Source organism: Oncorhynchus kisutch, linkage group LG11 (assembly GCF_002021735.2).
Source record: "Oncorhynchus kisutch isolate 150728-3 linkage group LG11, Okis_V2, whole genome shotgun sequence".
In the NCBI taxonomy this organism is placed as follows: Eukaryota; Metazoa; Chordata; class Actinopteri; order Salmoniformes; family Salmonidae; genus Oncorhynchus; species Oncorhynchus kisutch.
In genome coordinates this window covers 42,224,893-42,237,044 of record NC_034184.2, presented here as the reverse complement: position 1 = coordinate 42,237,044, position 12,152 = coordinate 42,224,893, and the positions used below count along the sequence as shown (strand labels likewise).

General features: G+C 37.6%; 1 protein-coding gene across 2 annotated transcripts; it reads right to left on the bottom strand.

Annotated features, from left to right (window-relative positions):
- Positions 1-452: 452 nt before the first annotated feature.
- On the bottom strand, positions 453-3,121 carry LOC109899085 (visual system homeobox 1-like). Of its 2 annotated transcripts, none has more exons than XM_020494136.2 (5): positions 2,623-3,121; positions 2,195-2,273; positions 1,928-2,051; positions 1,620-1,800; positions 453-1,336 (listed from the first exon to the last, which is right to left on the bottom strand). In XM_020494136.2, exons 1-5 carry the CDS (start codon positions 3,017-3,019, stop codon positions 1,074-1,076), a joined length of 1,044 nt encoding a protein of 347 aa, XP_020349725.2. In that variant the 5' UTR covers positions 3,020-3,121; the 3' UTR covers positions 453-1,073. The 2 variants fall into 2 exon arrangements, with proteins under 2 accessions (XP_020349725.2, XP_031691015.1); XM_031835155.1 differs by having other exon boundaries at positions 1,608-1,800; positions 2,623-3,058.
- Between the last annotated feature and the right edge of the window lie 9,031 nt (positions 3,122-12,152).

Genomic DNA, 12,152 nt, shown 5'->3' with positions numbered 1-12,152 from the left:
TTTGGAACCATAGGTGGTAATATCGCTCTAGGAGCTGATCCGTGGTCATTATTTTTGACTACTTCTAATGTTAAGGTACAATTTGAATGGAGAAAGCTGATCCGAAGGCAGCGCTGCTTTTCTTTCGATCTTGTATCGACGCATGGTCTGAGGCACTTATAGTGAACGTTCTCTCTACGTGCTTATTTGGTAAAAATTTAGAAAGGCGATGCATTTGGTACGATCGTCGTAAAGCTTCATTTACAACGCAACTGGGTAACTGGGTTACTTACTGCATCAACTTCTGTCTTTTTATTAACCCATGTAAATATTACAATTAAAACAGATTTGTGGAACCAATAACGTTATCTAGGCTACATCAAGTGAATGAAGGTAGGCCTATATGAAGGTAGGCCTATATGAAGGTAGGCCTATATGAAGGTAGGCCTATACAAATCAATAAAAATACACAATTTCAAAAAAATACTTTTATTTATTTATCCAGGTACTGTTTTCCTGATATTACTGTTATTACAGTGTTGTTATTATTGCTGTCATTGCGGTGAAATTGACCTCTGAATGACATTCAGTATCAACACAACTAAAGTGCTTCATAATTGTGCCATTTGATAATCTGTGTATTTTAGTTTATGTTTTATATCAAATGCAGGTGGTGGGGTTTACACCCTAACCATCACCTTTCAAAAATATGAAATGAGATGTATGCATGAGGTTTGTACATTTTCACTAATTGTTTTTAGAGAAATTGCATTTGGATTTATCGTGTAACACGTTTCTGCAGGAGAAGAGGTGATATATCCTCTCCTTGGTCCTCTCTCTTCTTTTTTGAAATATTATTTCAACAACACACAAATCAAACAAAAGTTGAATAAAACATGAAATATTTTCTTATATTTAAAACCAAACAACTTTATAAAACATATGTCCAAATACAATTATTAAGAAATAAGACAAGTACACTGTACACCCCTAATGTGGTGGGAATGTTGCGCATCTTTGGAAAATAATTGTCTTCCAGGTGAGCATAATTTCCACGCAAATGTCCAAGCTCACTGTCTGCAACCGGGATTCATTTAGCTTTCATCGTCTGAATCACTGTTGCGAATGGGATCCATTTGGGGCGACGATGACTTCAAAGTGCTCTTGCTGCTGTCCTGCTTAGAGGTGCTGGATAGGTCTATTGCCATGTCCTCGCTGTCGTCTATACCACGAGAGCGATTTGGCCAGGACATGTCGTTGTCTTTCCCTTTAGTTTCCTCGGAGTTAGTATCCGAGTGGGTAAACTCTGGCATTCCTGGGGACTTCTTTACTATATCCATGGACTTCTTGTGCATTCCTGCGTAAAGTGATCAAAATGAAAAACAATTAGTCTCAACGCAGCCTATAGCAAAATAAAGCAACAAATAAAGAGACATTAGGCCTATAGGTCTATTTGTAAAGTAAAATGTTGGCCTAACATTTAGACCTTTATCGTTATAATGTATACGTTGTGAAATGTGTTGGCTGAATGTCCATCAAACATTGTTCGGATACAAAACACATCTCAGCTATGTATTCAAGTGATTAAATACATATTTGAGTCTTATATTATGAATAAAGCAAACAACCTGCTGGCTCACCTAGAAGCCAGGGAGCACAGGAGCCCATCATCCCGCTTTTGGCGGAGTTGATGATTGATTCTGGCAGAGGGATGGAGTGGCGGACCATGGCACCGTAGAGCCCATACTCTGCCATCACACTGCTGCGTCCCCAGCACTTCTCACGTTTCCTCCACTTGGCCCGACGATTCTGAAACCAAACCTGAAAAATAGGCACCAATGTTAGATATTTGTACAATTTTGCAGATTAAACTATTTCAATAAGCAGTTGTAAGTTTGCACGCTCGTTCAACCTTGTAGTAGCCTACATGTTGTTATAAATAGCATACCTGTATTCTGTCCTCAGGCAATTCTGTCTTCATTGCTAACATTTCCCTGGCATACACATCTGGGTAATGTGCCTCATGGAATGCCTTTTCCAGCTCCTCCAGTTGATGAGAAGTGAACACAGTTCTGTAATGGATGTATTTTATTTTTATTGAAAGCATTGATAAACACCGGCGTCCTAACGGCATTCATTGTACTTATTTAATGTAATAGCCTACTCAATTTCTCTTTTTGCTCTGGCGCAATAAAACTGCGTCATATGTACCAACCTGTGCCTCCTTTTCTTTCTCTTCTGTGAGTTCCCTGAGTTTTTCGAATCGTTTCGTTCACCAGAGAGACATTCGTCATCTAAAAAATAAAAGGGAAACATATAGGCTATTAAAGAATAACAATCAAACCCAAATATAACATATAAATGTTAATTTATAATTGTACAGAAAAGTTCAATAAATCGAGTGCTTGTAAATGGAATATAGAGTCTTCAAATTTAGCGCGAGTCGAAAATTGTTATTTTGGATAGGTTTAACATTCAATCAACATCTTAATTTTGAGAGATAAAATTACGCTACGTCAATCTTGAACGCATTGAATATTTTTAATAAATTGAGCTACATGAGGTTTCAGCACCCCCTGAGAATACATGCTAAGTGGACAGCTAACTGTAACTGTAAAGTCAACCATTTGAAATGAGCTGTACCAGAGTAGGCGTCTCTTTGTTGCTCCATATTCTGCATGAAATGGCTCTCCGTCCTGGACTGAAGGAGGGGTATGTGACTCGGTAGGAAGCAGGGGCCCCCCGGAGGTTGCTGAGCCGCCAAACTGCACAGGAACCCCAGACCAAGAGGCAAGGATCCTCCAGCGAAAGGGAATCCCATCCCAGCGCTCTGAACATCCCCGTGTCCTCCTACTCCATAAGGTCCGGATGGGCGAGGCTGGAGATCCGTTTCAAGACCCAGTAGGTCCGTGATGGCAAAGCCTTTAGACCTAAACCCAGATCCATGAAGTCGTGATTTATCGATCCCAAATGCAGGCGCCAGCATCTTGACTTTGGGCTTTTCATCCGCGCCATCCTCTCTTCCTATCATGGTTGTCATTGTAAAGCGCTATACTTATCTTTTCCCTGCAGCTTGGGTGATGAGGTGGCAGGCATATGGGAGGACAATTTATCCCTGTGTTGTGTCCCGGGGATAACCTCCAGTGACCAATCAGAGCGAACCTGACCCGTCAAACCGAAAGGAGGCGTTTCCCTTTTTCAATCCTAAAGGATTAATTGCCACCAATTTTGACTCAAATCCGCTAAGGATTTTATCCTCTGTCCCCTCTATCTGAACTGGTCCTAAGTGTTTTTCTCTGATGTCAAATGGCATTTATGTAGGTCTCCAGCTAAACAATAGTACATGCTTTACATCTTAAAAAATAAACTTTATTTTAAATGTTTATAAACATTTTTCAATGCTCAACCTTAATTTGATCTCAATCTGCTGTTGCTGTGCTATGGTCATTGCTCAGTGACGCTTATTTATTTGATTTGTTTTCTAAATGTGTAAATGAGGAAACATACTATCCTAACGAAAATCGTTGTTTGCCCGTGCAGTGAAAATGTGAGAATAGCCTCTTGACTAGGACTAGTCTAGCGTAATATATAGCCAAACTGGGAATAGGTTTAAAAGACAAAAAATATGAACATTTGAGAATAAGTTCAAGTCATAGGTTTATTCTAATCACTCACTGGGATTGAATTAATTGAATGTTAAATTGATTTAGGCGAAGAATTGTATACTAAGCTACAGCAAGCTAATGATGCAACCTGCAGAATAAAGAACAAGCTAAATAGCCTGGAAAGGTGGCCTGACGATGTCAGTTGACACATTTCGAAAAAAAGAAAGTTATTAGTTTCTGTCAATGTAACATCTCAATACTTTTAGATATTTTACATATAAATATTTTTGCTACATTTCTTTGCACCACAAGGTGAAAAGAAATGTAGGCCTATGCCTGACAGAAAAATTATCATGAAGAAAATCCATAATTTCCATGCACATCACATCTTGCATTCAAAGGACTTTTACAAATGATAGTTTGCAACATTTGATTCAATCTTTACAACTCTGGGCCTTGTTTCCCAGAACCTTCATAGAGTTAAATGGAAACTCCACTAAAAAAACTATATGTTTGTATTTCTTTCATTAGTGCACTGTTGATACAGTCCCAAAGTGTTTTGCATGTCAGCAGTCAAGTTTTAAAGATATTGGACTTTCAAGAAGCAAAGTGTCACCGGCCACATCGTCATGGTGATGCAAAATGCCAATAGACACTCCTGAAAAATAATAAGGAAAGTATGCATTCATTTAATATTAAAGAAAGGTCCAAATCTCCCTGATAAGGTGTTCTGGATTAACAAACTATAGTCAAACTTCCATTTGGGTAATTGGTTTTTGAATTAGAGGGTCATTTGTTTCTGTTTTCATTTACTTAGCTTTAAATATCCAACAAAGTCTGTGCAATAAAAAATATCACCAATTAGGCCTAACTGGCCTAACTGTGTTATGCGAAGTGGAACAGGGGAACCCAAGAGCAGACTCAGACGAGGAGACTGGGATGAAGTAACCATGGTATTTATTGAAACACAGGGGGGAGAGGGAGTGCAGGCAGGGGAAGCTTGGACGGGTTGCTGGAAACCAGGTGCGGAGGCTGGAGCGAGAGGGGTTGGGACAGCATAAGCAGGTCCCGAGGGGGAATCCAAGGGAGTAGTAGAGTGGGGAATCCAGGACAGAATAGCCGGATGAAGATACGTGGGACTAGAGACAGGGACCAGAGTCAGAGCGGGCAGAACTGTAGCGGAGAGGAAAACAGTGTCAGGCAAGGAAAACAGGCACAACAGGATAACAGGATCTGAATAGTAACAAACAGCTAGAAACGTACTGAGTGACTGAGCAGAGATAATGATCTGGCAGGGTGGAAGTGGCAGGGTGGAAGTGGCAGGGTGAAAGTGGCAGGCCTGAGTATTTGTAGAGGTCTTGATTGTGGAACAGGTTGCAGCTGGTGGGGATCTGCTCTGACTCCAGCACACCTGTCTCCGCCCACACAATCACACACACATAGAGAGAGAGAGGGAGAGAGTACTGGGGGAGTGGCGGCAGGTCAAGGAGACACAGGATGAGCAGTAGAGGGTGTTGCAGGAGCAGATGTGACAAACTGAAGATATAAAATCAAGGTGATAACAAATGGAGACTTAACAGCATTTCACTCACAAAATTGACCTTCAACAGGCTACCCTTTGTAGAAAGTTTATCAGTGTACTTTTGCATTGCATATGGGTCATTCTTAAATTGAGGTGATATTTGGGCAGGTAATTTATAAAACCAAATTTTTCTGCATTTTTATTTATTTAATTGTATTTGGATACATCTCCCATTCTAAATCAACTAATATGGCAGCTTAATGACTTGAAGGCTGAAATAAAAAATGTCCATATACTTTAGTAATTTAATATTAGCACTTGCAAAACGTAAACTTAAAAATTTCAAAAACTTGATGTAAATGTATGTTTTATTTTGTTAATTATACTACCCTCTATGGAGGACCAAACCTGCCGTAATTACAAATAAATAAATATATGAACACATAAATAGATACATAACATACTAACCTAAACACTGTTCTGTCATATTGAACGCACACCAGGCAAATCCAATTGAGCAGTGCACCACGACATTGATCCACCAATGATGTTAGATACCACCCACATATGTTTACTTGACACCCCCTCCTTATCATATTGGAGGAAAAAATACAGCAATAAATAAATGAAGAAATAATATAAATTAATACAATTAAAGTGTGATTCATTATTTAAATAATTACAGTTTTTATCTATTTATGTGTGCATTTATTCATCCATTTATTCATTTATCTATTTATGTGTGTATTTATGTATTTATATGTGAATTCATGTATTTAGTAATGTATTTATCTATTTACTGTATGTGTACATTTATTTATTCATTTATGTATAATTATGGCAGGTTTGGTACTCCATAACATTGTCAAAACGACATGCCTTTTAACATAATGTAAAATCCCATTACATAGAGAATGCTGCAAAGTGGACTATATGTACTAACTTACTTTGAAGAGATTGTGACTGGGTCTAAATAGGTTTTTGGCGTTTGGTAGTCTAAATCAATTGTTTTTATATTTTACTGCCATTTCCTGAAAGTCAGATTCTTCCCACAACCCAGCAATAAAAAGTCAGCTTCAGAAGTATATCTGTGTTCACCACATTTTGTTAGGTTATCATTCGATATAGTCGCCAAACTTGTATGGAGGGTATTGTTTATATGTTGTGAAATGTGCCAAAAATATGTTGGAAATATGTGCCAAAAATGCTGTTTTATGTACATGGTTTAGTAATTTACAGATATAAATATGACAAAGTATATATCAACAAGCTGCTTTATGTAAGTTCCATAACAAAATGATGAAACCAAAATATTTAGCACGACTTCATCCAGTGTCCAGAAAAACACATTTGCATTAGATTCAAATATGCAAATTGTTAATGAGATATCGCCTCATTTGCATATAATACAATATTTCAGAAAAGTTGTAATACAAACAAGTATTATATTGGAGTCTATATTCAACTGTGATATGAATAAGGGAAATATATACTATTTTAGGGTGTGGTGTCTTCCTTTAAATAATTAGTACTATTAAGATAACATTGCCCACCAGTAGTGAAGGAGTAGTAACACCGATGAGACATTTTAGTTATTGAGGATTTTCTAAGGTTATTAACCTTAGAATCAAGCACACCCGACCTTTTAAAAATAATTTACTAAAGTTATATGATTAATAATTTTGCTCACAATGTTATTTCCCTCCTTAGAAAGTGAGTAACACCAAGTGACACTTTGAATTAAGACACACCAAATGATCAATGGAATCTTAAAATTGAGGGTGTGATTAGCTAATTATTGTATTTAATATAGACCCCTCCCCACGATAACAGTTTGCCACTGAAGGGAATGCTCAAGGTCCTTGTATATCTTTGTAATGAGTGATTTTCAAGGCGGTAACACCAATGACATAAAACTGAGGGACAGAAATTATACTAGTAAAAATATATATATTTTAATAGCGTTCCTTGCTTTTATTGATCTGTACAATATATTTGATACGTTTTTTAAAAACAATTTTGTAGCATTAAAAATAATAGATAGACATCTATATTATCCAAAAACATGTCACTACAACTTTATACATGACTGGGATGAGCCAATTTGATTACCCTAAGAATGCAGGAAATGTAAACTTGCAGTGTATTAAAAAGACTTCTGAAGCTTGACATTTCCATTTAAGAATGTTAGACTGAATTATAATCCACGTAATAATTCATATTTGCTGTTGCTGCAGGATTATTTTCCTGCTGTATCAAACTGGCTCAAATTAAGATCCTACATCTGTATGATGTGTAACTGTTTGTAATTTGAAAGTGTTTTTTCATGGTTGCAATGGAAAGTGATGTCAAATGCCACCGCAATTCAAGAACCAGCCATCTCCTGAAGTCATCAATGTAAAGGAATTTCGTCTATCTTTCACCCATCTTTTAACCTAAATCCAATGACATGGTGACATTTTTTTGCGTTGATTTCACGTTGAATTCACGTTAGTTGACAACTCAACCAAATGTAGATCAAAACTAGACGTTGAACTGACGTTGTGCACAGTGGGCCTCTTAGTACAATTTCACTGAGGCCTGAGCAAACCATATTTAGAGAAAATCTGATGTTCTAAATAAAGTTTGTAATCTGACCCTTCGCCAAATGTCCTGTCTGAATAGATATTAGGATAAGATTGTTTTGACATGGACATGTATTATCTTTATTTCTGCAGTTAAAGTTAATTCTGAGGTCTGGGGAGAAAACGAAACTCCTTATGTGGACAAGTAATTCGGGAAATTATGACCAAATTATGCTAATCCCATCGGATTGAGTGGAGGGGGTGTGTTGCTGCAGGTATAAAAAAAACTTCATCGTCTGCCCAATGACTTTTCATTTAAGGAGGTGAAAGTGTATCGAGTCGGTCTCTGATTTAAAAAGCAATTAGAGAAATCGTCTTAACCAAGATAATTACACCAAATGCATTACATTTGTTTAATCTATCATTTGAATGGAGCTGTGTGAAATCTGCTTTTAGGGCATGTATCCACCAAAGAGCACGTGATGTGTTTTTCACACAGCCTTAGATCGAAATGGTTGTAAATAGCTAATAGTTCGTTTATAGTAGGAAAATCGTGGGATTTGAACATGATAGGCTGCGAATTCAGTTATTGGAAATAAGAAGTGGGCCATCCTAACATCGAATTATCCGAATTTTAAATGATGTAAAATAGTAAAAGATGATTCAGGATAATCCACAGTTAACATCAGATAAGCTTTTTCAATGTCAATTAAGAGGTAAGTAACATAAAATGATTTATTCTCATCCCATAAGATTAAATCAATGTCCTCAACGAATCAGTATGCATTAGACTTGTGGGCATGCAGTAACAATTATTAGGTTTACTGCATCGAAAATAACGACAAAAATGCCAATAAGAATCTATGCAGGCCTGTAAACCCAGACCCATAATGTACACCAGCACCATCATTAGTAGGCTACCAGGATTGGTATTCAGTTTGTTTCAGCAGTTTCTAAACCCATATTGCAGAATCTTAAAATCAACACGGGGTAAATGTATTAAAATTAAATAAACACAACACCCTCTTTAATTTGATGGAAATAACACCCTTAAAATACTCCGAATAAAACATCCAATTTCCCTTAAAAGGGCGCTTGGGGTGAATTGAGCGGAGGGGGGAAAAAACATTATTTTAAAGGCCAGATTGCAAGACTGGGTTTCATAGTGTCATCAAATGGGATTACATGGGATTAAACTAATCAGTAAAAGTTATCTGCTCATTATTTTCCAGATAATATTTCTAGGTGATTCTCCACAGCCAAGATTAATAAGTTCTTAAAGAACATAACATCAAAAATTGCATTTTGCTCTAATTTTCTCCGGCTTTCCCTGGCACATGGACGTCGTTTGATTTATAGATGGGCCACGTTCCTGACATATACAGTGCCTTCAGAAAGTATTCATACCCGTTGACTTGACATGCTAACCTTGAACCATTTCCAATAATAGGGGAGGACAGCTTTTCTTTTTTCACGATTCATTCATGATTATCCGTAATCATAGTAGCATCCACATTAATGTAGAAGTGTTTAGAAACATATTCTATTCTTATTTACAATAAAAGTGACTACAAAATGACACAATACATTATTTATGGACACAAAATAATCTGAAACAGACCCAAAACACACTGCAAATGCATCCAACAACTTTGTAGAGTCACAAGCTTGATGTAATCATTGTATGCTAGGAATATGGGACCAAATACCACATTTTTGACTATTTTGAGTCGGTTCACCCGATATAGATTAAAATACCCTCAAATTAAAGCTGACAGTTTGCACTTTAACCTCATAGTCAAAGCAACACTGGACCTCACTGTATTTCAGATCTCTTGACCATGGACAGTCTTCTTCCTCACGGACCGTTGGTACTATACACAAGGCAAATCTGGCAGATGGACAAATCCTCTCTGGGGTGGGGGCATGGACCGATGGGTGTGACCTCATGATGCACACTTGACAAACGTGTGGTGTAAGCAGGCCGACTTGGCTGAGTCCAGATGTTTGAGCCTTTCTATTAAGATTCATCAGGATTTGTAATCACCAAGAACATGAGACACTGCTGTCGTAACATAGCAATGGAGAGAGCTCCTTACTTCCCCATCAGCCAATGTTAAGGACCCCCTGCTGTTCTCTTCCTGATCTTGTTGTCTCTGCATTAGGACAGTCTCTTATGCCACTGCTTATTTAGCGCTCAAAGACATGTGGCGTCGCACTGTGAGACAACTCTCTGAACACCCCACCCTCCACAATTACATGGATAAGACTCCCCTTCCAGCAATCTTTATCTCATGGACATGCCATGAAGGGTCTAAGCCATTGGGGAGGAGGGGGGGGGGGGGGGGGTTCTAAACTGACATATGTAGTTGTTTTGAGAAGGTCATGCCATGGATCACTTAGGTATTGGATTTAGAATTTTAGGACTCCTTTAGATATAAAAAAAAATATTACAGACGGTTTCGTGAGAAGACCGATTTTCGGGATGTCTCCTGGGCTCTGCCACTTTCCACTGCAGATGCGGAAGGGCGACAAGCGGATTGAGACGCAGCCCATGCAGATATCTCTAGTTTAAACTGACGGAATTTGATGTTACTTAGATTGATGCACGGGTGCATAGACTCTAGGGGTTAAGGCGAAGCAGATCTCTTAGTTTTGTCAACCTCACTTAAAGCATGCTCTGTTGCACATAACACACATACAGTATGCATGCATGCATGCAAGTGCACATGCATGTGCACACATACACACAAGACAACACCCTGTTGCCAGCGGAAAACTGCACATTAATGGAGTGTAGAATCAGTTTTTACACCATTTTCATATATATATTATTTAATACAGTATAATCTTCTGTATAATGAAAACATTACGCAACTACAATGATCGCTAAACATGTGCAGATTTACAAAGGGTATACAATGTGTCCACCTCCGTTCTGATTGTATGATTTAAAAATGTACTTACAGTGTTAAGGTTTAGTGCTCATCCAAAATCTACTAAAGTGTGTGTGTGTGTGTGTGTGTGTGTGTGTGTGCGTGCATGGCATGGGGTAAGATCCCATAAACCGCTGCTCACTTCAGAAACCTATGTCATATTTAATTTTCAACATGGATTATAATTATATCAAGAAGAGGATTCATTGATTTTGGGGGATGAATAATGTTCAGATTAAGGTTTTTAGATTCTTTGCTCTCAGAGCTTTTATCCTGATCCAGATTTCTGTCGGTTTAGTACTTTATCTTTCTTTCATATCTTAACATTTTTAGAGTTTTCTCGGCTTTTGGTTTTGTAATTAATTGCTTGTGTTCTGTAAGTACAGCAACATTTAATTCCATTGGATGACTTGATGATAGATTGAAAAGGGGCCCGTGGTTGCATCTGTTAAAATCAGCCCCTGTCCGTAATCATCACCAATAAGAGGAGTCCATACTCAAAAGGTCACAGCATGTGTGATGGACGCATTAGGCCACATTTCATTATTTATCTTGTCTTCTTGCGCTCACGTTAACATATACATTTATGTATTTTTCTCTATTGTAGAAAATATTTGATACAAACTTCAATGGTTGCTTTTTATTCTCCATTGTTTCGTTTTTTACAAAAATATAACAGACATGTTAACGTGAGGCTGAATAAGTTCAGAAGTAAAAATGTAAAAATGTGTGTAAAAATGTGCTTAACAAATCACATAATAAGTTGCATGATCTCCTTCTGTGTTCAATAATTGTGTTTAACATGATTTTTTTTATGACTAGCACGTCTTTACCCCACACATACAATTATCTGTAAGGTCCCTCAATCGAGTAGTGAATTTCAAGCACAGATTCAACCCCAATGACCAGGGAAGTTTTTACAATGCCTCACAAAGAATGGCACCTATGGGTCGATGAGTACATTTCAAAAAAATAAAAAGCAGACGCAAAAGTTATTGATTAGGCTTTGGATGGTGTATCAATACACCCAGTAACTAAGATATAGGTATCTGTCACGTCGTAATAATGATGATTGGACCAAGGTGCATCGTATGTTGAGTTCCACATATTGTAATGGAAGTGAAACTAAGCAAAGAAAAAAACAAATAAACAATAAACTAACAACGAACCTGACTACATATATGCTATGTGCACTAACTCAAAACACATACATACAAACAATATCCCATAACCCACAGGTGGAAAATATTCTACTTAAGTATGATCCCCAATTAGAGACAACGATAACCAGCTGCCTCTAATTGGGAATAATACAAATCCCCAACATAGAAAATCAAACCTGGAACCCCACATGGAAAATATAAACTAGAACATAAACCCCTAGTCACGCCCTGACCTACTCTACCATAGAAAATACTGGTTTTCTATGGTCAGGACGTGACAGAATCCTTCCTAACTCAGTTGCCAAAGAGGAAGGAAACTGATCAGGGATTTCACCATGAGGCCAATGGTGATTTTTAAACAGTTACAAGGTTTCATGGATGTG

What these genes read in the sequence shown, in the direction of transcription:
- LOC109899085 (XM_031835155.1), bottom strand. Translation starts at nt 3,019, where the DNA reads ATGACAACCATGATAGGAAGAGAGGATGGCGCGGATGAAAAGCCCAAA. An exon ending in ACAAAGAGACGCCTACTCTG is followed by an intron (nt 2,274 to 2,622) that starts GTACAGCTCATT and finishes TTTATTTTTTAG; the next exon opens with ATGACGAATGTCTCTCTGGT. An exon ending in AGAAAGAAAAGGAGGCACAG is followed by an intron (nt 2,052 to 2,194) that starts GTTGGTACATAT and finishes CATCCATTACAG; the next exon opens with AACTGTGTTCACTTCTCATC.